General features: G+C 43.5%; 1 protein-coding gene across 1 annotated transcript in view; it reads right to left on the bottom strand.

Moving 5' to 3' along the window:
- Window positions 1-259: 259 nt before the first annotated feature.
- dchs1b (dachsous cadherin-related 1b) overlaps window positions 260-26,243 on the bottom strand; it is an 83,799-nt gene continuing 57,815 nt past the window's right edge. The window contains exons 5-29 of the mRNA XM_071506037.1: window positions 22,322-22,510; window positions 20,402-20,633; window positions 19,318-19,554; window positions 17,377-18,435; window positions 16,944-17,131; window positions 16,465-16,561; window positions 16,178-16,335; window positions 13,687-14,127; window positions 13,297-13,592; window positions 13,059-13,174; window positions 10,651-10,890; window positions 9,935-10,060; window positions 9,569-9,778; window positions 8,746-9,002; window positions 8,402-8,608; window positions 7,878-8,274; window positions 7,657-7,770; window positions 7,329-7,540; window positions 7,039-7,190; window positions 6,418-6,548; window positions 5,934-6,220; window positions 5,270-5,411; window positions 4,949-5,120; window positions 4,453-4,862; window positions 260-4,336 (exon numbers count right to left, since the gene is read on the bottom strand). Coding sequence (XP_071362138.1) covers window positions 2,289-4,336; window positions 4,453-4,862; window positions 4,949-5,120; window positions 5,270-5,411; window positions 5,934-6,220; window positions 6,418-6,548; window positions 7,039-7,190; window positions 7,329-7,540; window positions 7,657-7,770; window positions 7,878-8,274; window positions 8,402-8,608; window positions 8,746-9,002; window positions 9,569-9,778; window positions 9,935-10,060; window positions 10,651-10,890; window positions 13,059-13,174; window positions 13,297-13,592; window positions 13,687-14,127; window positions 16,178-16,335; window positions 16,465-16,561; window positions 16,944-17,131; window positions 17,377-18,435; window positions 19,318-19,554; window positions 20,402-20,633; window positions 22,322-22,510 — 8,118 coding nt within the window. The 3' untranslated portion in view covers window positions 260-2,288. The remainder of the gene's footprint in view (window positions 4,337-4,452; window positions 4,863-4,948; window positions 5,121-5,269; window positions 5,412-5,933; window positions 6,221-6,417; window positions 6,549-7,038; window positions 7,191-7,328; window positions 7,541-7,656; window positions 7,771-7,877; window positions 8,275-8,401; window positions 8,609-8,745; window positions 9,003-9,568; window positions 9,779-9,934; window positions 10,061-10,650; window positions 10,891-13,058; window positions 13,175-13,296; window positions 13,593-13,686; window positions 14,128-16,177; window positions 16,336-16,464; window positions 16,562-16,943; window positions 17,132-17,376; window positions 18,436-19,317; window positions 19,555-20,401; window positions 20,634-22,321; window positions 22,511-26,243) is intronic.

Here is a 26,243-nt window from a genome sequence, read left to right as displayed (position 1 = left end):
GAAACCTAGATAGTGACCATTCTAGACATACAGTTCTGTCTCCTGGCCTACTGTCCTCATAAGGCCTGCTGTCCTCATAAGGCTTGCCCAAACCTAAATCTTCCCCTCCCTTTGGTAATAGTCTCCTCATAAATGACTGGATTTAATTCCAAATCTTCAAAGTCACCTCTCACAGCCCAGATAACCAGAACAGTGTTAAACTTTAATAATGTCTTCGCTCAAAGTCTTGAATTCTGAAAAAGATGAAGTCTGACTCCAGTTTGTCAAAAGAGATCAGTAGGAATTTATTATTTGCTTTAAATACATGTACAGCTCTTTTTTCTGCCATTGCTCCACTGATCAGTCACTGGCATTCATCTCAAACTGAACTCCAAATGGAGGTCCACCAATACAGAAATTTTTCTGAGACAGCATGATTATGAGGCGAGAATATGTTGTGTTGGAGTTAGGCTCATGGCATGTGTAGCTGAACCAGTGCCGGCTTTCCATGGGGTGATTTGTAGGGTTATGCTGAACAAAGAACAGAGGTAGAAGCCATCTCTTGAAAACAAGAGGACATCCAAATCTGCAATTACCCCAAAAGATTAAAAACAGGCCAGAGGGAAAAATACATGGAAGAATGAAAATGAATGAAAAGGACATTCATGAACCCTTTTGCCTCTTGCTGTGCTAGCAGATTGCTAAAACTGGATCTGAATGATGAGAGAAAAGAGAGAAGGTGTAGATGATGAGTTAAACACATGGAACTTGAAAACACCTCATCATGTCAGTGACAACCTTGATGTGTGAACTGTGAAAATAAAATGCACAGAGCAAAGAGTTAACATGGAAATAAATACTGCACTGGTTTTCTAAATCTGTGTACATTCATCAGGGCTCATGCATTCAGGCTTCTGCTTCCCACTTCTCTGGCTCTTGTGTTACATTTCTCCAAGTTATGCCACTTTCCTTCTACGAGAATCCCAGCCTGTGCAATGCATGTTACTTCCATAGTGCTGAGATGAAAAACTTCACAGTAAAATGCATTTAAGTAAATGACTGATGTAACTGACTTTAGGAAGCACTTTTTTCAAAGACACAGAGGTGATCAGCAAACTGAGCCGTCCCTGAAAAACAAAGGGGATGTGCTGGTGTGCATAACTGCACACAACAACAGAGTGCTGAACTGCTGGAGAGGCAGGCATTTAGATTGCTTCACAGGTTTTCATCCAGTTGATGTTTTGGATTTGGAAAGATCTACAATTTGACAAAAAAACAGAAAAGGTAACAACACAGCATAGATTGAGCTGTGCTCAGTTTCCTACTGTTGACATGGGGCAGCAAGTCTTCTTTTCATATAAATAATGCTAAAAACACAAAAGTCTCCCTCTCACTCACAACAGAACTGTCACAAGAGTTTCTAAAAACCTAGGAGACACGTACAGTACATAATGTCGTCTGCATACATACAAATATACATATATGCAAATACACAAAAACAATAACCTCTCCATGTGGAATAATGGCATTTCTGGAAATCTGAAATCATAATTTCATATAAAAATATATAAAAATAAAAGTAAAATCAAGAAGAAGAAGTGTCACCTGAATTGGTGAGAAAAACAACAATCTCCATTGCTCTTCCACTGTGTGATGCATTGGCAATTCAATGAATCAGCGTCTTTGTGAACAAACACCAATTTGTCTGTCCATGGGATTCACATACAGTACATGTCCAGCAGCCATTTTTAAAAGCAGCCACTAGATGAGTTTAATACTGGAGTGTAAAAATGTCCACAGACACAAAGAGAGGAACAAGATCTGTAACTCTCTGGCCAGCCAGCGAGGTAACATGAACACTACACATTTATCTATCTACACACTAAGGGATCTCTGACTGCAGGCCATGGAGAATGTACATTCCCATGAAGAGGTCAGTTTACCTCTTAATCCTGATCAGTTCATGGAGACCTGCGTCACTGTGGAAGAGTGGGCTGGTCCGGTCAACCCAGGCACATGTTCCACTTTTGTGTGTTCCTGTAACACTGCCGACCAACAGAAGTACTTCAAAGAATGCAAATATTCTACCAGAAGAAGGTTAAGTATGTATTTGTTGGTGTGTCCATTGTCCAGAATTGCTCTGGCCAGACAATTGAACACTGGACATTTGTGAAACCTTCATTCTTGTGATGAGAATGATTTCTGAGAATGACAGTACAACTGACCTCCACTTGTTCTCTTAAAAAAACAGTCAGAGGAGTGCTCTATCATGCATTGTTTAGGTTGTCTGTCTTAAAACAATTTGTCCATCATATTCTCATCTCGTGATCAGGACTCTGGTCCAGTGAGGGCTCCCTGGTGCTGATCATGGATGCTGAGGGCCCTTGGTTGACTCCAAAGGGAGAAACAGCTGGAGATCGAGCTGCCAGAGGAGAAAGAGAAGGGGAGAAGCTGGGGGACATTGCTGCTGATGAAATCGATCCCTCGTGACTGATAGGGGACCTGCGGAGTGAAGCCAAGTGGGGGAATGTCCGTCCAATCACAGGGACCTTGGGTGGAACTGACATGGCCCCTGGGTGGGCCACTGATGTGATGAGTGGTGGGGGATCAATTCTAGGTTTGGGATCCATTTTGGGCTTGGGCTGGAAGGGTTGGCGAGGGTTCTGGCTCTGCTGGGCAGTTTCATCTTTCAGCCTTGCGATCTCTGTGAAGACATTAGCCAAAGGCTGGAACTGCGGGCACCAGTTGAGCAGGTAATCCCAGTTATAGCTTCCACGGAGCTCCTCATCACTGGCAACGATAGCTGTGAGGGAACCATCCACTGAAGGTTTACCATCCTCTGGGAAGGCATAATCCTTGGGCAGGGAAATGTTGAGGCCTCGGCCCACTCCCAGGTACCCACCTCCCTCATCCCTATAGACTGGGAGCTGACCAGAGAGCAAAGTCCCACTGAGACTGCCTCCCAGTTTCTTTCCTTTGAACCAGGTACTGCCCTCCAGAGCTGCAGGTTCACAGGAGATATCTGAGAGCTGGTCAGCATCCTGCTGAATTCCAGAGTCTGGTCCTCTGGCCGAGATGTGCTCCTGCATAGACGAGGTGATGGAGGCAACGCGGGGGTACTCGTTTATCATCCTGATCTCATCATCCTCCGCTGCCTCAGCTGATCCTCTTCCACTGGAGTGAGAGGGATCCAGAGAGCCTCCTCTAGTGTAGGGACCACCACCAGCCCCACCCTGATCTCCAGCATAGCCTGGCAAGGCCTGGTGGTAGATCCTTTCTCCTCCAGGTCCTGAGCTGCAATCATCCAGTTTCTGCAGAGCAGTTCCTGAGGCAGCAGTTCTGTTTCCTGAATCCTGCTCCTTCTTTCTCCTGCGTGACTTGACTAGGAACACCACCACAGCCATGACCACAAGCAATATGATGAAACCAAGGGACACAGCAATGATGCTAATCAGCAGAACGTTGACATCAGGAGCCAGGCCAAAGTTGGTGTTTGTGACATCGACGGAGACCTGGGCTGTGGCGGTGCGAGATGTATCCAGAGGACTGTGAGCTTTAACATCAAGAGTCATCAGCCTGGTTTCCCTTTTGGCCCGGCCGGACCCACTGCTACTACTGCTGCCCGAACTGTCCAGCTTTAGGAAAATCACCCCAGTGGTTTTGTTTACATCAAAATATGGAGAGCTGGTGGGAAGAGAATAGAGAACCATACCATCCACCCCTCCATCCTCATCATTTGCTTGGACCTGACCGATGCTTTGGCCTTTCTTGGCTCCCTCTGGGACTTCAAAAGTGAAATCAGAGGATGTGAAGACTGGGTCATACTCATCCTCACCTGTGACAAACACCTGTACAGTTACAGTGGCTGAGTGGTTGCCTGAATCTACTGCAATTGCTACAAAGTTAAAGGAGTTAACCTTCTCAAAGTCAAAGGGAATTTTGCTTCTGATTTCTCCTGAGTTCTGGTCCACAGTAAAGCTGTCTTTTCCCGGCCTGGACCGCTCCACCATGTAGTACTTCAGCTGGCCAAAAACCCCTGTGTCATGGTCTATGGCATGGAGAACAGTCACAGCTGAGTTAGCTGGTTGGTTTTCTCTGATACTAGCTGTCAGGACTTCCACGGGGAAGAATGGATGATTGTCATTAATGTCTTTGACGTCAACAATGACTGGAGCTAGCGCAAAGTGTCCCTGTCCATCTGTGGCCTGAATGATGACAACATGTGTGGACTGGTGCTCACGATCAAGTGCACGCTGAAGCCGCAAGGCTCCAGTCCACTGGTCCATGGTAAATAAGTTCACCTCATCACCAGAGCTGATAGTATACTGGATCTCAGCATTGGGAGTGGAGTCTGGGTCTGAAAAAAGGAAAACAACAGTACAATGAATTAACTGTGAGAAAAACTAAGAAAGTGACAGAGACAAAGGGGGATAAAATGAGATACCTAGACAACAAGAGAAGACTTTTGCCCACCTGTAGCAGTCAGTCGTATGATCTCAGTCCCAGCAGCAGCTCCTTCACTCAGTGACACAGTATATTCTGCTCTGCTGAACACTGGAGGGTTATCATTCACATCACCAATGGTTATCACCGCAGCAATACTAGAGCTCCTCTGGGGCACACCACGGTCTGAAACTACCACAGTGAGGTTGTAAAGTTGCTTGGTTTCAAAGTCGAGACCCTCAGCCAACAGCAAAGTCCCGACAGTTTGAAAGCCCCGTCCCTCCAGGAAGCGCACACTGCTTTCAATCTGGAATACATTTCCTTCATTTCCATTGGCAATAGCGAAGTCAAAGCCACAGTTTTCTCGCGAGAGGTCACTGTCAAAGGCCTCAAACGTCAATACTGTTGACCCTGGAATGGTGTCCTCAGCAACCGTAGCCCTGCAGACAGAGGAATATTACATATGTAAGAACAGCTGATGATGTTACCCCCTAAAACATCCAGCATGTAATGAATGTAGACTGACCTGTACTCAGACTGGTGGAACACAGGAGCATTGTCATTGACGTCAGAAATTTGAACCTGGACGGTAGTGAGGGATGACAGTGAAGGTGAGCCTCCGTCACGAGCTTCAATGACAATACTGACTGACGGACGCTCAGGGTCAAACTCAGCTCTGTGACTGATGAACAGGGTTCCTGGATATGGAAGTCAATGAGAGGAAGTCAGACATTGTGCTTTTACTTCAATATCAAAATGTTATGTATTACATATTGCTTTCAATTAACACTAGAAAGTTTTTAGTGAGCTAAAAAATCATCAGGAAGGAAGCCAAAAGGTTGCTTACCATTTTTGGCATCAATATAGAAACCCTCCTGGGTTGATGACATCACTCTGTAGGTGATCTTTCCATTCTCTCCAGAGTCCCTGTCAGTTGCTGTTACTGTGACAACTGCACTTCCTGGTGGCGTGTGCTCAGGCAGAGATACCTGTGGTGCAACGATATCAATAACAACACTTGAGCATCTGTGCAAAGAATTTTAAAATAAACAACAGCTCACATAAATAGCGTATAAAATTCTCATGGTGAGGAGAGACGGGTGCTAAACTTTGCATTTTATATTGTAGTTCCTGTTTTCCCTGAACTTATGCTCATGTTGAGATCATTTCCTGAGACAGAGTAGTAAATATTATGCAGAGTTACCTCTAAAACCTTTCCCCAGTCAATATTAGGTAGTTAACTTTTATTACCCCCACTGTGCGCGCATTGGGAATGTACATGTGTATTTCTGTGTGTGCACATGTCTACAAGTACAATTTTTTACTTCTTGATGAAGTAGTCTGCTGGAGAGAAACTGATTCTAAAGTGAATATACAACTCACTATCAAACTTTATAAGATGTTTAAAAACTTTATTTGCGAGAAACAGATTTGCACAACACACACCCTAAAAGAAATCAAAGTGACTGCCTAAACAAAAGAACATAAGTTTGATTTATGAGTCATCCTACCTGGTAGAGATCATGGGTGAATGCAGGTGCATTGTCATTAATATCCTCCACCAATATTGTAATGTTAGCCTCAGTTTGGTGCTGGCTGTCTGTGGCTCTGACGGTAACGGTGTACCACGTCTTCTCCTCAAAGTCCAGAGGGGCAGTAAGTGACACACCTCCACTGTAGCGGTGGATCCCAAACTTGCCTAAGGCTGTTGGGTCCAGCTGTAAGGAGTAGGAGAGAGCAGGACTGGAGTCGACATCATTACCAGTCACAAGCGTGATCTCTGTGCCAATCAACGTATCTGAGAGATAGAGAGAGAAATTGAACAAAAACCTGTTAGTTGCATTCAACTTTGAACATTCAACTACACATCCTAAGACATGCGCAGTGACAGAATTTGATTTGTAAATTTAATATAATTGCTTAAAGTGACCTAGATAAAATACATAACTGGAAAGCACAAAAATCCTGCAACATTCCTGCGAATAAAGTACTTACTCTCTGGAATGCGCACTTCCTTGGGCAAGGGGATTGTGGGACTGTTGTCATTCTGGTCAATAATAATCACTGTCAGTGTGGCCGAACCAGCCAGTCTTGGACTTCCTCTGTCAGTTGCTGTAACCACCAGCCTGTAGGAGGGCACAGAAGAGGTTTGCCAAAAAGCCTTCTCATGTCTCTTATTACATGTCAAGTTCTAATAGTTTAATTGTAATGTTGGTGATGGTAGAGCGTAAAAGTAATATGAAAGAATGAATAGCTACTTCGGTTACACATTCCGTGCTGTTATGAAACACAAAAACACTAAAAGTTATGAAACGTTACAGTTTGCATTGCAGCTTTGATACATCTGGCGTACAGATATCAGTTTGTAATGGTGCTTATATCTTCAGCAGACTATGTCAACCTCCTCACCAGCTATCTAAACACAATCTAGCTGAGTGAATATGATTCACGATGTGCTAAGTCTCATTTTTCCCTCTATATATGTTTCCTGTGTGTAAATAAAATGGGCTTTTTTCTGTACACCACCATGCAGTAACAGTTATTACAGGTAAAATATATATCCGTCCTCAAAATGAGCACATAGAATGGTTTATTCAACCACAGCTCTGTTCTCACTTGGTCTGGGTAAATATCTCACGGTCCATGATGGCCGCTGTGGTGATGCTTCCTGTCATCGGGTCAATCTTGAACAGGCCGCTCATGCCTGAGGACTGGATAGAATAGGTCACCTGACCATTTTGGCCCTGATCAACATCCTCAGCGACCACCTGGGAAAATAGGTGGAGGTGAGGGAGGAAAAAGGAGGAATGAGAATTTATTTATACCCTTAAAGAAACGGCTGTAGACCAAGTCCCAGTCTGTCACTGTCGTGCAGTTTACTGTGCAGTTTTTAAATTTGGAAGTACCTGTATAATTGGCATTTCATATCCCTGTGCTTCTTTCATGTAGGCTACATAATTCTGCAGTTGAAAGCGAGGAAGGTTGTCGTTGACATCCTGCAGGATTAAGTTAATGGCCATGAAAGATGTGGAGGACATGGTTTCAGCCTTCACAACTAGACGTAGTCTGGGGGTGTCTTCAAAGTCCAGACCTTTGGAGCTCTGCACCAAGATTTCACCTGGAGCAAAATGAGGATGTGATCAAACTTCTGTTTGTGGATACAGCTTCTAAAAGTCCACACCTTATTGGCAAGCTAAGGTTTATTACTTAAAAAACACTTATTGTGAGTTTTACCTGTTGAGGAGCTGATGCTGAAGGCCTGCTTTCTGTTCCCACTGAAGAGGCTGTAGCTGATACCCTTACGTGTGCCATCTGGGTGTTGGGCCTGAGCCTGAGCCACGGCTGTGCCTGAATTTTGGAAGAAGAAAAGCAAAAATATTCCAGAACTGTGACAACAGAGAAATCTCAAAAGGTTATGATGGAACAATAAAAATAACAATCTATGAATGTCCAACCTCTTGCAGCGTTCTCCTGTAGGCTGACATCTCTGGCATTCCTAGAGAAGCGAATACCATTGTACTCCACCTCTTTCACGTAAATCACCACCACACCCTGTGCAGACTGAGCTGGGCTGCCCTGGTCCATGGCCTCCACAATTAAGGTCCTCTGAGCCTGGGTCAGATCTCCCAGTGGCTCAGTGGCCTGGATCTCCCCAGTCAGGGAGTTGATGCTGAAACCCCTCACTGGCATAGCGAAACGGTAAAACACAGAACCGTTGGCTCCAAAGTCCTTGTCCTCGGCCTTCATCGTGGCTAGAACGCGCTGGGAACGCCTGCTGGACACCTCGATGACCAGTGGATCCTGGATGAAGAAAGGAGTGTTGTCGTTGACATCCAGGATGGTGACTGTCACCTAGAAGGTAGAGGTCACAGTGGGAAATTTATTGCCATTGTAATGAGCATAAAAATACTCATAAATCCAGCATGAGAATAATGAATTATTTTCAACTGAACACCTTTTAACATCCAACCTCATTTACCTGAGCAGAGGCGTTCCTGGGTGCAGCAGGTGAAAGGTCAACAGCAAACACCTGGAAGCTATAGGACGCCCACTTTTCCCGGTCCAGAGGTGCTGCTGTGGTGATACGACCAGTGTTCTCATCCACAGTAAACGCTCCGTGCGTCTCTCGGCTAAGGAAATACAGAACCTTCCCATTCAGGTCATCATCAGCATCTGTGGCTGACACCTGGAAACAGACAAATGAGGTCATATGATTAAATTAGTATCACTGACATATGAACACCTTTGATATAAAAGTAAAGTACAGTGAAACGTTTGATAAATGTACAGTCTATGATCATCTTGATCCCAATTTCTGTTTACCTCCAAAACTTGTGTGCCCTCTGCAGCATCCTCTGACACTTCCACAGAGTAGCTGCTTCTGCTGAAGACAGGGCTGTGGTCATTGACATCCAGCACTTTGACTTCCACAGTGACAGTAGTGCTGAGAGCAGGGCTGCCTCGGTCCGTGGCCACCACCTCCAGAGTATATTCTGCCTTCGTCTCCCTGTCTAGGCTGCGCGAGGTAGACAGGGCTCCTGTGCTGGCGTGGAGCTGGAAATCTCCACGAGGGTCTCCCGCTGAATGGAAGGAGGTCACATGATAGAAAAAAAAGAAAAGTCTTTAAAAATTGAAGAGTTTTCTGTGGATTGAGTGCTACAAGAAGACAAGAACGGAGAACATCTGTGCCAGCTCTGCACTTAAGTCAAAGTTTGAATGCTCTCCAGAGAGTGACATGGAATGCACTACATTTGAAATAAGACAGAGGAATGTAAGGAGCGAGCCTGCGTTAGCTGTATGCAGATCTGATCTTTCATATGGGAGGAATAGAGCCAAGTCAAAACCAATGCATTAGTCCAAATGCTGCATGTATCACATTTCTGCAAACTTTCAGTACAATTTCAGATATTACCATGTCCAAGTGTCAACCGCAATAATCTGTCAACAACCTATAAATATAAATATGACCACACTGAGCCTGACAAACACCAAAAATGAGAAAAAGTCATTGTTTTTCACAAGACATTGTTATTTTCACAGCAGTCACACCAGGAAACAGTAATTACAGTAATTGTGGTAAACTAAATCCCTCATTAAATCCATTCTAACAAAATACTTGGGATAGACACATAACACTGTTTCTCACCAGTAATCCTGTACTCCAGCTCTCCACCAGGACCCGAGTCCGGGTCTGTAGCCTTGAGAAAGCAAAGCTCTACAGGGGCCTGGTTCTCCGGCACTTCCAGTCCGTACCATGGCTTTGCAAAGACCGGAGCATTGTCATTTACGTCCTGCACCTCCACACGGACTACAGCCTTGGCAAAGTTAGGAGGCAGCCCTCCATCCCTGGCATACACTGATAAGAGATAGAGTTAAGATGATGAGATGTTGGATCCCATACAGAAGTTTAAACTGATGCATGTGAGGCGCTCTGTGGAAATAAACCAGCCTCAGCTCCATTAGCATAAAACAGGTCAAGTAGAGTTGTGTAAGACAATAGATAGTTTAGTACCAGTGAGAGTGTAGTGATCCTGTAGCTCTTTGTCCAGTTCCTTTGTGGTGGTGATGACTCCTGTCACAGGGTTGATGATGAAGCCTTCCTCTGTCACACCCCCATACGTCACTTGGCCATTAGAACCTGCATTAAAACACATGACAGACAATAAAAAGTAAAAGTCTGGGCAAACTACAAAACAAGCATTCAAGAAAATAGGCTACATTCAATGTAATAAGGAAATAATATGATGAATCCACAGCTGCATAGAGCCATTAGCAAACCCTAATAAAAACTCCAGAAACATACGGCTCTGGACAATGATTGTAGCCACACATTTTCATTAGTATGAGCTTGTGGTTTGTTTTAAAGTCATGTGGTTTCTCAAAACCATTAATGTCTCTCGTTTAGTTCTCTGGCCTTCCTACTGGAGGCGTAAGTGCTGTATATCAGCTGTACCTTTTTAAGTCGTTCCTCCTGCACTAAATTCTGAAACCTTTCTTCTTTTAACGCTTTCAGATCTTGACTTTGTTCTACATCCTTCCTTCTTGAAATGACCCATAATTCTTCAAAAGAAAAAACATGTTCTTTAAATCTACAGACTTTATTATGGAAATATGAAGCAGGAAATCTGAGTAAAATACAGTATGTGTACAGTTTGATTTCCCTGAGCCTCTATTTCCTGCTCACTGACTACACTTATTCTATATATTGAAATAACCCATTTAACCAACCTTGATCCCTGTCGGTGGCAGTCACTGTCAGCACTGTTGTTCCAGGTCCTCGGTTTTCCATCACCTGGGTCTCAAACTCTGCTCGCTGGAACACCGGAGCTTCATCGTTCACATCAATCACCTGCACGCACAGCACCTGAGAGGTAGATAGCTGAGGTATCCCATGATCCTCTGCTACAATGGTCAGATTGAAGACTTCCTGCTCTTCCCGGTCTAAGGCTTTAAGGATGGAGAGAGAGCCTACAAAAGAGAAAAATACTCAATGAGCAGTGAATAAGAACTTCCCTTGATTACTTCACTTAAAATATCTTTTCTCATTTGAATCTTTTAAATCTTTTGGTCTTGAAATGTGTGTGCAAGTGTGTTTGTATCTAAATGTGATTAGTTTTTGTGAACATGTAATTTTGAGTACCTGAGAGAGGCAGTATTTGTAGCCCTCGAGGACCAATAAAAACTAAAACCTTTACAGCTTTGCTTTATAAGAGTTTCCACAGTAACCAAGATACCACAGTTACTTCATGCCAGCTCCTCACTTCTGGCACTGTGACTATGCATTCAAATGTGAATCAGACTGTAATGCAGAGCTTCATCAGTTCAAATGCATGATTACTGCAAAGCACAAGCACAGGAATGTAAGCAAAGACATGCAGTATCCAGACTAGAGCCTGGAGCTACATGGTTGCCAACTAAAATCAACCTATGACCTCCCCTAAAATTAAGTTATTGCTTTTTCCCATTTCTCATTACAGTATCTGTTAGCCTTTAAATCTGTACGGCATTAGCTGGTGTGTGTACTTTATGTAAATCATGTTGGTTCAGATACGTCTGTGAGTCAGACCTCCACCACTCAGATTCTGGCTCCAGTTACTCTCCTACCTTTTATGTCTACATCCCACACCCCTGTCATCACCCTGCCTACAAGGAGGGTCAGCCAACGTGAGAGGAAATAGGAAATGTGTGCGTGTGTACTGTTCACAGAAAGTGTACAAGTTTAGCTGGCATGCTGTGCGTGGGAGATGTGTGTTATGTATTAATGCCACAGCGTGCCAAACACATACACCGTGCGCTGCCTTTTCTGTGAGGCTATCGCTCTGATGTTTCTGTGAAGTTCTGCTAGCTCCCGCACTTCAGCCAAAACACAGACAGATGCAAAACACTGGCTGTACATCCTCCTCTGCAGCCAATTTAGTGTCACTGATATAGTATCAGTCAAATGATAAAGGTTTTCTCTAGATTATCTATGTTCAAAATCACATTAAACTTTAGTTACATTTTATCAAGATTAAAATGTTTCCAAAAAAACAAGTCAAGAAATACTACTATAAATAATAAAGGAAATACTACTAATATTATATACTGCATGTCAGGAAATGTGCATATTATCATGCACTAGACAGAATCTTTCATAATGCACTGCTGCTATGCAATGTTCTCAAACAGCATGAATAAAATGCTTTATCTACTTTTGAAACTACTTGAGAAGAATTGCAGAAACATATAGGAAACATTAGCTTTCAAGTGGTCAATAAAACCAGAAATTAAGCAGCTGTAGTATAAAATAACAGAAATGTAATATTGGCAGACCAGACATATAATTTATAGGCAATAATCAGGCTAATGATACCTACCATATTAGCCAGGCAGTTTGGTAAATGTCTTCACAATTCAATGCTAATCTGCTATTACAGCTAATATTAACCATAAGCTTAAGCCATGAGCACCACGCAGTCTGAGAAACAAACCAGAAGTGAAATCAGCCCCTGCTAGTGCACCGGACACTTGACAGTAATGAAGTAAAGACTTTCTTCCATCTGGAAGCTGCATTAATGTTCTGTCTTATGGTTCCTAATCCCACCTCAGACAGAGCTGAGCACGCCCACACCCCCCAGCTCCACTGATGAAGAGATTACACATACACATATATAAGATATCAAAGGCTGTCCACGTCCCGAGCCCAAATAAAGATCTGTTCCCATGAACAAATCCGTCAAGGAAAGAACACCAAAGCATTATTCAAGTGACATATTGCTTGAAGGCATTGAAAGATCATCTAGTAAAGAGGGTTATGAGGGTTATGAGTGTTTTAGCAGTTGAGACCCAGTAGACGTAGCACTTCAGTGGGTAATTACGATCTTCTGGAAAGTTTTGTTCATTCAGGGGGCTTCCATGGGTGGGATGCTGATTATCTATCAATCATGAAATCCCACAGAAAAAAAGACACATACTAAACCTGCAGCGTTAAATCATTCAAAACAGGATTGGAAACGCATGAAATTATGTGGTGAATTTTACTCTAATCATCCCTTGATGGAGTGTAAATTGGATATACTGGGGAAATCCCCAGACTCCTGTTATATGACTTTAATATTATTTTTAGATCTTGTGTCTCACTCTAAAAATAAGCTTACCAGTGTTGGGGTTCAGACTGAAGCGACCAGCACCGTTCCCCGTCTGGATTCTGTACGACACCCGGCCATTTTCACCTTCATCTTCATCTCGAGCCATCACGTACAAAATCACAAACCTGGTAAAAAAAGATACCAACCATTAGCTAATTTTCAAGCTCGGAGCCATGAACGTAAATGTTCTTGTCCTTTGTGGTCTGATGACTGAAAAAAACAGTCTAGCGTTTGACATGCCACTGACCCCACAGGCTGGTCCTCCATGACGCTGACTGCAGACGGAGAACTGAAGACTGGGGCATTGTCGTTTTCGTCTGTCACAAACACTCGGGCAGTGACTGAACCCCAGCGCCTCTGAGAGGGATCCACTGCCTGATCTGTGGCCCGCACCACAAGGTAGAGGGAGGGTGTGGACTCACGATCTAACTTCTGCCCGAGGGTCAGGACTCCACTGGAGGGGTCAAGGGTCAGGAGGTCCGGCGTGTCAGGCCAGTAGTGCTCGATGGAGTAATGTAGCTCGCTGTTTGGTCCACTGCCATCCTATAAAAAAACAGAGCATGAATTAGAAGAAATTTCAGCCAATGGTAAACATTGCAATTTCTTCTGTAGCAGATAAATAATCTCAATTTCCCACCTGATCCACAGCCTGGAAGGTATATATGGAAGCCCCAGGCTCTATATTCTCTGGGACCACGATGGTAACAGGGTCTTCTGTGAACTGGGGGGTGTGGTCATTGCTATCCTGCACGTTGATATCCAGCTGCACCAGGTGGCTGCTGGGAAACGCCTGGGAGAAGTCAGACACCTCGATGTTCAGAGTGTACCTCGACCCCTTCTCATAATCCAGCTCACGTACCAGATACACATCGCCCTTTAAACGGTCCACCATGAAAGTCCCATCCTGGTCTGTTCCCCCTACTACCAGGTAGGTCACCTGGCCTTCCAATATGGCAGAGTCATGCTTGTCATGTGGTCGAACTGTGCCAATGATGGAGCCTGGGTCAGCCCCTTCGACTGTGTTCAGGGTCATTAAGAGCATGTTGGGCTTGGGGCTGGACTTGGAGGAGCTGAGAACCTGAAGGAAGTGTGCGAAAGAATCCAGTGAAAACATTTCAGTCTATATATAATATTATTGTATTATTGTAACCAAGCGTAGGAGAAAAGTGTCAAGGCGAGTGCTGTGCTTTGCATGTTACTGGATCTTATTTCCTTTGGTATTCTGCAGACAATGCAGCTATATGGCTCTCACCCGAGCCCAACCCTAAACATAGCCTTGGGCTGTAGTCTGTGTCTGTTTTGTTGTTATTACTATAATAACCCTCACAGGCATCTGTTCCATTCTTCCAGTAAATATCTTGACACTGTGGCATTCTGGCTTCAAGATGAGAGTCAGAATTTGCGATCTGTGTCAAAATAATGAAGGGTGTGATGGGAGGGAAAACTGTAAATATTCCAGTTGAAATGATGCAGGGCAAGAAGTGCAGCCTCCATATGCAGCGTTGTGGTGAGATAGGAAACAAATTCGTGCCAGAGAGCTTTCGCCACTTTGAGCTTAAGGGTTCACTTTTGCTTTGGGATAGATCAAAGAACTCTGGAGACAGCAAATATAAGCAGATTTGGTCTGGTTTCATCATCAAAAAAAAAAAAATCAACACACACCATCCTTTGCTTTCGTCACCAAGATCTCTTGCAATGAATTGCATCTTTCTGGTGCCTGAATTAAGAATAAATATCAAGGAAAAACTTGAAGAGGACAGTGATGTGGATAATTTGGCCTGTGCTGTGATGTGCTGACTAAGAAGACTGACACTATATGTGCAGACATTTGCAGCTCAAATGTGCTACAGACCATATGTCGATGTAAGTGAATCTTTTTTTTTCTAAATAGAGCCCTGTTCTACTTTCCTCTGTGTTTCACTGCAGTGATGCAGCAAACCAGTCACAGTCCACCACAAAACAAAACGGTCCAGTGATTTTAAAATTCAAGTGAAATTCAGCAAGAACTGACTGCCTTTCACTGAGGTTTGCGGTGTGTTTAATCTGTCAATGTTCTCATAGAGGGTGACAGGACAGCAGGTGTTTTGAATTCCCATTTTCATGTGCAAGATGGTGCCAGAAACTGTACTGTCCAGTACCACTTGTACTTTTCCTTGGCTTTCCAAGGAAAAGTGCTTTTACATACAGTACAAGCCAGCTAGCACGAGCGCTGAAGTACTTGTGGTGTACAAATATCCCTGTGTCTGATTTCACCCGCAGCTATTTGAAATGTTATCTCAAAATCATTATGTGGGAATGTTACCCCATGAGAGTAACACTGAAATGTGCCGTTGCAGCAAGCACGTCTGTGTGCATGTATGTGTCCCCGCCTGCTACCGTATAGTGGTGTATTCCCTTTCTTTTTGTGTGATTTGATGCAGCTGGCTCTCATCAGATCTCATCTGGGAGCATTTGATTCCAAGGTGCCTGTTTCCCCTCTGTCTAATCTCAGTGTCGCACAAGCAGGGCGCAAGCAACATCTAAGGCGAGCGCTCCTGCGGTAATTAGCATCCTTTTCCTCTCTGAAATCATATCACATAAAAACACTGAGCTAAAAGCTCCATAGTCAAAGCAAACCAACACCCTTCTCTGGCCAAATGCCTCTGCGGCAGACCATTTTCTTTCCTGATGTCGAATTCCTGATATTGTACGTTGATATGCAGGACTGACCCTCCTACAGAAAGTTCAGAACAATAACTCAGTCAAGACCAGCTTCCTCCTGCAGCTTGGGGTTTCTCACCTTCGGTTTTGGTTACCTTGCTAACCTTTGGAGCAGGAAACACACACTAGATTGGATAGATGATTATGTTTGTACAGGCCCAGGTTCAGTTTCTCTCCCTCTCATATTTACCGCTTTTTCAATTCCTTTGACAGTTATACTGTTCATTTCGTGCACAGTGTAAGGAAATTACTCGCAGCAAGGAATGCAAAAGGACTGAGGTAATGTGTACATGTGACAGTTTTTGGCTTGGTCACCAAACTGGCCTTTGTTTCAATATGTTGAATGTCTTTGGAAATGTTCCTGAGAAGCAACAAATGTGTAGCTGTGCGTGCAGACGTAGGTTGGAAAATGCACTGATTATGTTTACCTGTATACGTAGCTGGCAGGTGGAGCTGAGGCCGGGTGTCCCATGGTCAGCTGCAGTCACAGTGAAGGTGTATTCTGCTCGCTCTGCCCATCTCAGAGGGGAAGCAGTTCTCAGCTCGCCGCTGGTCGGGTTAAGGGAGAAACGCTCTGCTCTGGCGCCTTCAGAGGATGCAACAGATGTGGATGTCAGCTCAAAGATCATCAATGATGATGAAATACTATATAAACATTATCTAACAACTGGATAATGTGAATGTTGAAATGTACGTGTAGGAGGATTTATGATACCTGATAAAGAGTAGTATATGGTCCCATTCTCTCCCTCATCTGGGTCTTTAGCCATCACTGTCCCTAGGACTGTCCCAGATGGAAGCCCCTCCATCACCTACAATCAAGAAAGATTGTTATTCATAATAATATCTTTTTTCAACATCCTATGTCTTGGGTATGTACAGTATTACATTATGTTTCTTATCATGTCCTTGTTTCCTCTTTAACATTATGATTAATGTGCAAGGAAACAGAATTATTTCTCAACAGTATGGGATTAGACCAGAGTCTTCAAAAATGCAAAATAACTTTAACTGTCATTTATTTTCAAATATCTATTAAAGAAATCTCACAATATTAGTTAAGGCCCCAGTGTGCGCAGAAATCCAGCTGAAACCCAGGCAAATAAGATTCATCATTATATAATATTTATCTCCTAAAGCAGCTGGATCTCTGTCTGTCCTCACCTGACCTACCTAATCTCCTTTCATTCTCACCTGAAGGAGCAGCTCCCTGTCCGGCCTGCCGTGAGTGAAGCTGGGGGCGTGGTCATTCTCATCCAGCACGGTGATATGAGCGGTGCCGGTGGCGCTGCGAGGCGGCGTACCCCCATCCTGTACGACCACAACAAGCTGGTAACTGGACTGCTGCTCTCTGTCCAGGGCGAGGCGGGTACTGATCTCACCTGAGGGGAAAGAGGAACACAAATTGAGCGAAAGCCTCAGCTTGGATTGCTTGCAATAGTTAGGGATTAATTCGCATGTTAATTTAATTGACAAACAGCAAATCATTAATTCATTAAAGGAAATCATGCTGGTATTAGTGTTGGTTAATGAGTACGTTTAACTGCATTAATTACATTTAATGTAGTGTAACACTGCTGCTCTTAAATCCTGCTTAAAAAAGCTTAGTCAGGGTGTTTTTCTTCACCTGTTTGGGAGTTGATCTGAAAGTGTCTGTCAGTGTGCAGCAGCCTGTAGGTCAGTCGAGCGTTTAGTCCTGCATCTCTGTCCGTCGCAGACACCCTGCCAAAGCCTGTCCCCGCCAGCAGGTTCTCTCTGACAGCCAGAAACACCCTCTCCTGGCTCAGTCTGGGGGAATTGTCATTCTCGTCTGTCACTGTCACTCTGACAGTGGCACTGCCAGTTCTCCCTGCTCCCCCGGTGCCTGAGGTGGCCAGGACAGTCAGCAGGTACATGTCTTTGACCTCTCGGTCCAGAGAGCTACGAACAAACAGCCACCCACTATCTGGCATGATGCCAAAACCGGCAGCATCACCATCAGGCCTAAGGCGATAAGAAATAGAGGAGGAAGAAGATGAGGAAGAGGTTCCACCATTCCCAGAAGCCTCTCTGTTGAGGGCTCGAACCTGGAGGAAACGTGTGTTGAGAGGTGTGTTTTCCCGTAGCTCCACGCGGTAAGTAAGGGTGTCAAAGTTGGGGCCTTGTGCGTCTTGTGCCTGGATGTGGACCACAAGAGTGAAGGTGGAGCTAAGCTGAGGTGCTCCACCATCCTTGGCAACCACCTGAAGGTCATACCGTGGGACATTTTCGTATGACAGACTCCCAATCAGACGTACCTCTCCACTGCCCCGGTCAACACCAAATGTCCTCTGGCCATTGCTGCCTGCCGCCCCAGCAGAGACCAGGTCGAAGCTGAGCTGACCGTTATGACCAGAATCCTTGTCACTGGCCTGAATGCGGTAGATAACAGTCCCCATTTTGGTGATCTCGGGTAAAAGCAGGGACTCTGATGAGGAGGGAAGGAAGGTGGGGGCATTGTCATTGATGTCTGAAATGGTTATGTGTACCCGGCTGGTTCCGTACGCTGGAGGAGAGCCAGAACGTGCCTGGATCTCCAGGTCAAGACTGGTGCAGGTCTCATGGTCCAAAGGAAGGGCTGTACGAATGGTACCAGAAGCACTGTCCACTGTGAAGTAGCCATCAGGGTCTCCAGAGGAGATGGAGTAAAAGATATCCTTAGAGACACCTAAATGGAAGACAACAGTAAAAAAGCATGTCACAATTATTCCCAGGATGCTTGGTATTCAAGTTACAATGATATAAAACAGAAAAGCAGCAAATAGTTACATTTGAGAAGCTGGAAGCAACCTATCTTTGGTATTTCTGCCTATAAATGACTAAAGGAATTGTTTAAAAAAAAAAAATCCATTAAAGGTCTCACCACTAAACAGCACTAAAAGAGAGGAGAGATTGTTGATTTCCCACTCCACTTTACGTAAGTGAATATATACCCGACACATAAAAAATTCACATGACAGATCCAAACCCACTTTTAGTATACGGGGATATGGTGTGTTTATTTCAGCTCATATCTCATGTAAGTGTAAATGAAGGACTGGGTTCACTCAAAGTGGTTGAGTGTCTGGATTCACTGAAAGCCTCGTTCAGCTACACAGACAGAGATAAGTGTGCTTCTATCCACTACACCACTGAGAACACTTCATTTTGACTCCTACTCAGACTTAGCATCATCCAAATCCATTTCTCCATCATTAATAGTGAGAGAATATAAAGGTCCAGCCACAGTGAATATAATCCCTTCTAAAGCACACGCTGTGTGATGAATGTGATTTCTTAATGGAGTGTATGCTCTTGTTGCTTGTGTATTTGTACAACTGCTGGAGCGAGAGGTAAGGCATCATGCACTCTGCAGCCCATTAGTGCATTTCTGTCCCGGTACTTGTCAGAAAGATGGAAACAGGTAAGTCACATAAAACAGGTTCCCAGTGGTGAGGTATGTGAAGTCAATTGATAGAAAGCAAGCCTGCAAAAACACACGCAACACACTACAGTAGAGTAAAGAGAAAAACTACTTCATCAGAGGACATAAGTGTACAGGAGTCCTAACCCGTCTTGGTAGCAGCACGGACAACTCCCACCGCCGTCCCCCTGAGAACGTCCTCGGTCACAGTGAAGAAATATTGCGCCTGTTCAAACACGGGAGACGCCACTGAGCCTCCCACCACGCTCACGTTCACCCTGGCATTGACTGGCGCCGTCAGGCCACCACCATCCTCAGCTGATATCACCATAGAGATTACAGTGTTGGCTTTGCCATGGAGGGAGCGAGAGAGAGAAATTACACCTGCAGAGGAAGAAAAAATAGGGACAAAAAAATACTTTACATTCATTTATTTTTGAACACTCCAAAGTGGTTGCAATACTGCCTAACAAAGACAGAGAGCAATAACTACAGAAAAAGTTGAAGTTCGAAGGCTTTAGCCAAACTGTATAACAGATACTAAGATTGAAAAACTTAAACAGACCATAGAAAATCTAACAAAACTGCACTCTAAAGACCATCTAAAGAGTGCATGAAAACACAAAATCTATCGACAAAATGTATTTTCATCTCGTCTCATCGCTTCTTTATTTGTAATAAGGAGCTAGTTGTATTAATTAACGATGGATTACATGATAAAATGTGTGATTTAAATGTAGCTTAACCACCTGGAATCACATGAATTCTGCAAGAGTTAGATGCTACAGTACTAAGCTAAGCTTAGCTAAGCTGAGCTGTTAAAATGATTAGTTTTGTTACTTTTCTTTTCTCTGTATTATCTAACACTTTAGCTACTGGCTTATTTATATGGTTTAACAAACTCAGTTACTAAGATCTGCAGCAAAACTGACATTCATATTCCACAAAAAATGAAAACCTAGTTGTCTTGCCAGTTAGCCTCAACTAGCTGAATTTTCTACTTTTCTTTTTGCTTTTTTTTCCACAAAAAGGACACAATACTATGGTTAAAATTTTTTTATGGTAAGGTAAAGTTGTGGTGTCAGACTGTGGTGTTGACACAATTTCAACCAAAAGTGTACTTCTACTACATTTTGGTAGAATGGCTCATCCATATTTGTTAGGTGTGTATGGCACATGCTTTTACATGGTATAGTGACACACACACACACACACACACACACACACAAACCTGTGTCCTTGTTGAGGGTAAAGAAGGTGGAGCCTCCTCCAGGCACCGTGCGGTAGGTCACCCTGCCATTTTCCCCGGCATCAGGGTCATTGGCTGTTACCTTGACAACGGAGGTTCCCGGGGCACTATGGGTACTGAGACTGACTGTGTAGAGCACTGGATAAAAGGTGGGCCGGTTGTCATTGATGTCCACCACTGAGACATGCACACGGGCTACTGAGCTCAGCCCACCCTAGAAAAGAAAAGAAAATGTTTTAATTAGATTTGATTCAAGATTTGTGTATTAAAATATGTCAGCACCATGGTCACAACAGCTGGCCAATGCTGAAATGATATCATGGGCCTTGCTATTGAAATAAAAGGAGGCTAAATCATAAGAGTGGACATTTGAATCACATCCTTCCTCCCTTCCCACACAGTTTATCCCCAAAGACAACATTCAACTTGTTGTCTATCCCTTGGTGACAGTGACAGTCCAGGACTTTCATGTCTTGAAACCATGACAATAGATTTATGTCATACTGTAAAGATGAAGCAGCTGTAACGGAAGACAGAAAGATGAGTTCTCTGTTGAACATCCCTGAAATATGGAGCCAACCAACGGCTATATGCATTTGCCAGCGAGTTGAAGAGTTTGCACTCATTACGCTGCATCTGTGGGCTTTAGTTTTACAAGACCATTAAAAACAGGGATAGTCGAGACGAAGGGAACAGACACCAGCTGGCTCGAGTGGGGAATGTGCTGGGGCTGCAAGGGAAGATGCATTGCGGGGGTTGGATGGTAAATTATAGACCTGAATTTAATCTTTACCTGAACTGGGCTAATTAAAGTAAATGAAAACACCACCACTACAACGACTACATGTATAACAATGGCTATGTATCTACTTCTTTATGTGACCCAAGTATATACAAGAGAATGAAGGCTTCATGAATTTACTGAAGTACATCTATTGTGTATAATTGATGAACGAAATGTGCATGGATCCATTAGGATGATCCTAGAACGAAGACTGTAAATTTGGTCAGGTAAGGAATTATATTTAACTTAAATTGTATCATCCTATAATAAAAGGTAATTTACATGGACTGTCTAAATGGATCTGTTTCCCTACTTCTTTACTTTTTTCCTCCTGCACTCCTGTTTTGCTCTGATTGCTTTGCCATGCTGTTGCGGTTCTCCTTGATTTTTTTGTAGACACTGGGTATGGGACAGGATGCTGTCTTCTTCAAACATATCCTGAATGTGTCTTTGATCAGATTTATTTTCCTTCAGCTGTCCACATCTTTAATTTGATTTCAGCCTGAGCCTTTGATCAGATGGAGGATTACACACTGGATAATCAGTGTGGTCATAGAGCAACACAAAGAAGCAATGCTTTGACTTCAGTCTAGTCGGACGTTTTGGTCTTCTTCAGAAATGCATTTCAGTTATAATTGATCAGCCTTTGATTGTATGAAAGATGCAAAGGTTAAATGAATATGTTGTTTGGGAAATTCACTTATTTGCTTTGTTAAGAACCTATCACCAGCAGCTGGTTAGCTTAACACAAAGACGAGAAACAGAGGGAAACTGCTAGCCAAGCTCTTTACAAAAGTAACACAATCTATCTACACAAAGCTCACTAATTAACACAGCATATGTTGCTAAAAAAACAACTCAATGTGGTTTTATGGTTGGGTTGTTATCTTGCATCTTACAGTCTTTGTGCTAAGCTCATTCTCTGTCTATAGCTTCATATTTATCATACAGACATAAAAGGGGTTGTTCCTCTCATCTGACTCTTAGCAGGAAAGCGAATCATATTTCTCAAAAAGGACAAAGTATTCCTTGAAGGATTGATTTGTCTGGGAAAATGAAAAAGTTACGGATCAACTAATTAATATATTCCTTATAGTTTAGGGGTAAAATGTTCTTACTCCATCTGTTGCAGTGACAGTCAAGTCAAACTTGTCCAATCCCTCATCCCGGTCTAGAGTTGTGCTGGTGCACAGCTGGCCCGTCTCCTTGTCCAGAGTGAAGTGTGTTGGCACCACGCTTCCGGACCCAGAGCCCAGAGTGTAGGATATGGCACCAAAGGAACCACGATCCTCATCTGTGGCTGACACCTGAGGGAAAAGAGGCATGAGGTAAGCGGACGGTCCAAAGGTATCAAACATGATGTGAGACATTAGGATCACATAAACACACCGAGCTAGTTCCAAAATCTGCGTGAAAGAAGACCTGCACGTGTCATTGTGATTATATACGAGCTAAGGGGCTTTCTGTTATCACAGTGATGTCCCATAATACAGTCACCTCACGAGCCCATACATCTGCACTTGTCTAAATATCACACACCATAGCACTACTTGTTATGATTTCCAGAGCGCTATAAAAAATAAAAAATAAAAAAAAAACGAGCATCTGGGAGAGCAATTCACTGTTTTAGATCTTTAGTTCACATGCAGTGGGTAAAAAGATGAACAGATCTCCCCAGTGGTGTGTTTAAAAAAACTGGCAAAGGAACAGGTGGTGTGGTGTAACCATGGATACGCAGGGAGGGAACTGACACGTAACCTTTAGTGAAGGAGAGGAGAGGAGGAGCGGAGAGTGTTGACAGAGGTTGCGGGTTTGGTTCAGAGGTCAACAGAGGCACTTTAATGAATGTTGGAGGGTCACGCAACACGAACTAGTTTTCAACTGACATTTAAATGAGATACAGACCTATCGTATACAGACTGGGAGAGCCATACGCCTCCATTTTTCTCTTAGAACTGACTTCAGACTGTTTACACAACAGACAGAGGTCCCGACCTAATCTTTGACCCATTTCGTCCCATCTACCTAACATCCTTTCTACCGCACGCACAACAAAAACACACCCACACAAATATACATTGTATAATTGCATTGTAAAATGTCCTCGTAAAACACAAAAGGGAAATGTGCTCTGCGCTCCTGGCTCTGACTGGAGTTTTACACTGGTCCATAACATTGTTTGGTGGCGTTTATGGTGCTTGTTTAAAGTAGCAGTCTACCTCAGATCTCTAAGCCTTGAAAGCGAGTCAAGATCCAGGAGGCCTCGTGATATCACCCCCTCCTCTGCCACACAGTCACTTCTCATAAGGCAACAGTAAGATCTCTGAAGTGTTTGACTTCACAGTATGTGACTACTGATTACAATTTTAATGACCAAGGAAGGATATTGTTTTGTGTCAAAATTAAACAATATAAGATTAAGTAGTAAGTAAACAAGTAAACTTTAGAGGAAAAGGGGAGGTGTGAGACTTTTCTCATAGGGGGACTACAAATGCTATAGGATGAATATTGTGTTTCCCACCCCAATCAGCTTCTCAAAAAACACATTTCTTATGTCTGTGCTTGTTGTTTAATGATTTCATCATACGTCTGAATCTTACATCTGAACTCAACCCGGCCCTGAACCCCACAGAGCACAAGACCACCGTAGCAGACATCCGGCAACAACCTTCCTTCCGTCCCACCAACACATGTCTTCACCATTACACTTACATACTGGCTATAGACAGACACAAAGACAGACATACCACCACTTTGACTCATACTGTTGGTCCTATAGGACATTAAAACATGGGATTATCAGAGCAGTATATTCTGGGTTTTTAGTCACAGTGTTACCATGGCTCGACGGTTGTGGTTGTGGAGGGGGTCAAACTATACCTCTTCCTTTGGTCAGTGTTTACAGCTGGGGGTTTTAGATCATTGCTGGGACTTCCTATAGAGTACACTGTTGAGACTGACACTATCTTTGGGATCTGGGCTCATGTCTGGGTGTTCCTCATATCTTTCTGTCTGTCTGTGATGGATTAGCCACCTGTGGCGATGAGAGCCGGATGACCATGTACATGCTCTCACACATACACAGACACTTGCATATATGATGACCCCATCCTTTTCACTAAATCTAATTAAAGCAATTTAAACATCCATAGCCGCCCACCTGGTCATAGGGTGACTTCATCGACACAAAAGTCTGTAGATCACAAACAAAGGCGAGGGAAAGGTTGTTCTACCATGAATAAGGAAGCAAAGGAGACATGACTGTGTTTGTTAAGTAGTTTGTTAAAAATACAGGGTTGGGCATCGTACATGAATCCAGGTAGTTTTGAATGGAGACTTGGACTGGAAAGGACTTGCACAGAGGCTGGGAACAAGAAGAAGAGCAAGACATTGATTCTCCACACACTCTAAAATTCAGAAACGCTCAACAGTATGGATTCTTCATGCTAGAAAATATATGCAATACAAACACAAGGAGGGTCTACAGTAAAACGTCTATTTGGAAACATTGGGAGCTATAAAATAAAAGATGTTATGATTTGGGTTTTCCTGCTGCAACATACTACACACAGTACAGAGGTTATATGGTTCCAGACAAAAAAAAAAAATGAGTGACAAAACAGAGACAGAGGCAAAACTCCATGGATGAAATACATGACAGTTTTGTCAGAGCACAACGGTTTGAAATGTGTAGCAGAAGAAAATCACATCAAACCTCCTGAAGACAGGAGCTTGTAAGGATCAACTCTGTCATCAGTACATTTCCCACCTGTCAATCCATCTGACAGTAAAGCACCAATGTTCAGTTTCCACTACACAGGCCAGCCGGTTGGATCAAACTGACATGCCGATTTAATACCAAAAACTCCTCTCCCAATTTGTGGCCCTATTCTGCATTTACAGCACGCATCTCGACTATAAAATAAAAAGGAGTACAGCTAGGTAATCTAGTAAACACACACTCGACTTGTCTTCTTAAATCAAGAGATCTGGTGGGCCAGACGAGGGTGTTTGCCAGGGAGAAATTCCTCCCCCTAGTTCTCTCATCCATGACCGGCCAGCCAGGCTCAGCTCTGCACACCTATTCCTCATCGTACTCCTCCGGAGGTATCCCGCTGTGATAAACATACTACATAGCAACACAAACACAGACAGCAGCCCATACCTGTCAGCGTCCAAATCTCTCTTGCTCTAAAGCATACAGTACGCTTGCATTGTGCTTGTCTCTGTGTGGTAATAACGCCATATGGCTCTTCCGCATTTACACAGATTTTTGGATTGGGGTGTATTGTTGGTGGCAGGGTGGTCTAGTTGTTAGAGGGCCTGTTTTTTAACTCAAAGGTCAAAAGTTTGGTCCTAACCTCTTAAGTGCCTCATTACCCACTGCAAGTTGTCTTGGATGACGTAGCATTTACAGATATGAGCTGCAGCAGAGAAAAAGAAATTCTTATCCTATTGTGGTCAATATATTAAAGTACTATAATGGTGGTTTTGCAAGTTGATTTCCATGTGTTTTGGAATGAACTGAAACTAATGGCTGTCTGGAAGGTGGCAAATGTAGCAATGCACAATACACAATTTATAGTTAATGAGCTAAAACTTGCAAAACTTGCAATGTGGTACTTTTTGTGTGGGGGTGCTGATATCTCACCTGACGCCACTAATTTTAGAAATGTGTGGAGAAAACGGCATGGAACAGAACAAAACAAGAAAGTGATTAAGGTTACTAAAACGATCAGTTAATTTCTCCAGCACAATAAGCTGTAGCTATAAAAAGTGAGGCCATATCCATTATTGGCTTGTTGTGATCCATGATCCATGATCCAAACTATGTGGTGGTGATTGTCTCTTGACGAGAGCTTCAGCCATCATTGCATTCACTGCTACATCTTTAGGACAGATTGGAGGCTTCAGTGAGCTGCTTTCGGATGAGGCAACCGGGGCTAGCTGGTTAGCATGCTAACTTCAGTAGAAGAAGAGACGTGATAGGGACAAGAGCTTTCCACCTCTGGAGACAGCTCTTAAGGAAGGATGTTTGAT

Source organism: Trachinotus anak, unplaced genomic scaffold (assembly GCF_046630095.1).
Source record: "Trachinotus anak isolate AG129_WGS33_773 ecotype Australia unplaced genomic scaffold, CSIRO_AGI_Tana_v1 ptg000020l, whole genome shotgun sequence".
Lineage (NCBI taxonomy): Eukaryota > Metazoa > Chordata > Actinopteri > Carangiformes > Carangidae > Trachinotus > Trachinotus anak.
Note: the sequence above shows the minus strand (reverse complement) of the source record. Positions and strands in the feature narration are given on the sequence as shown.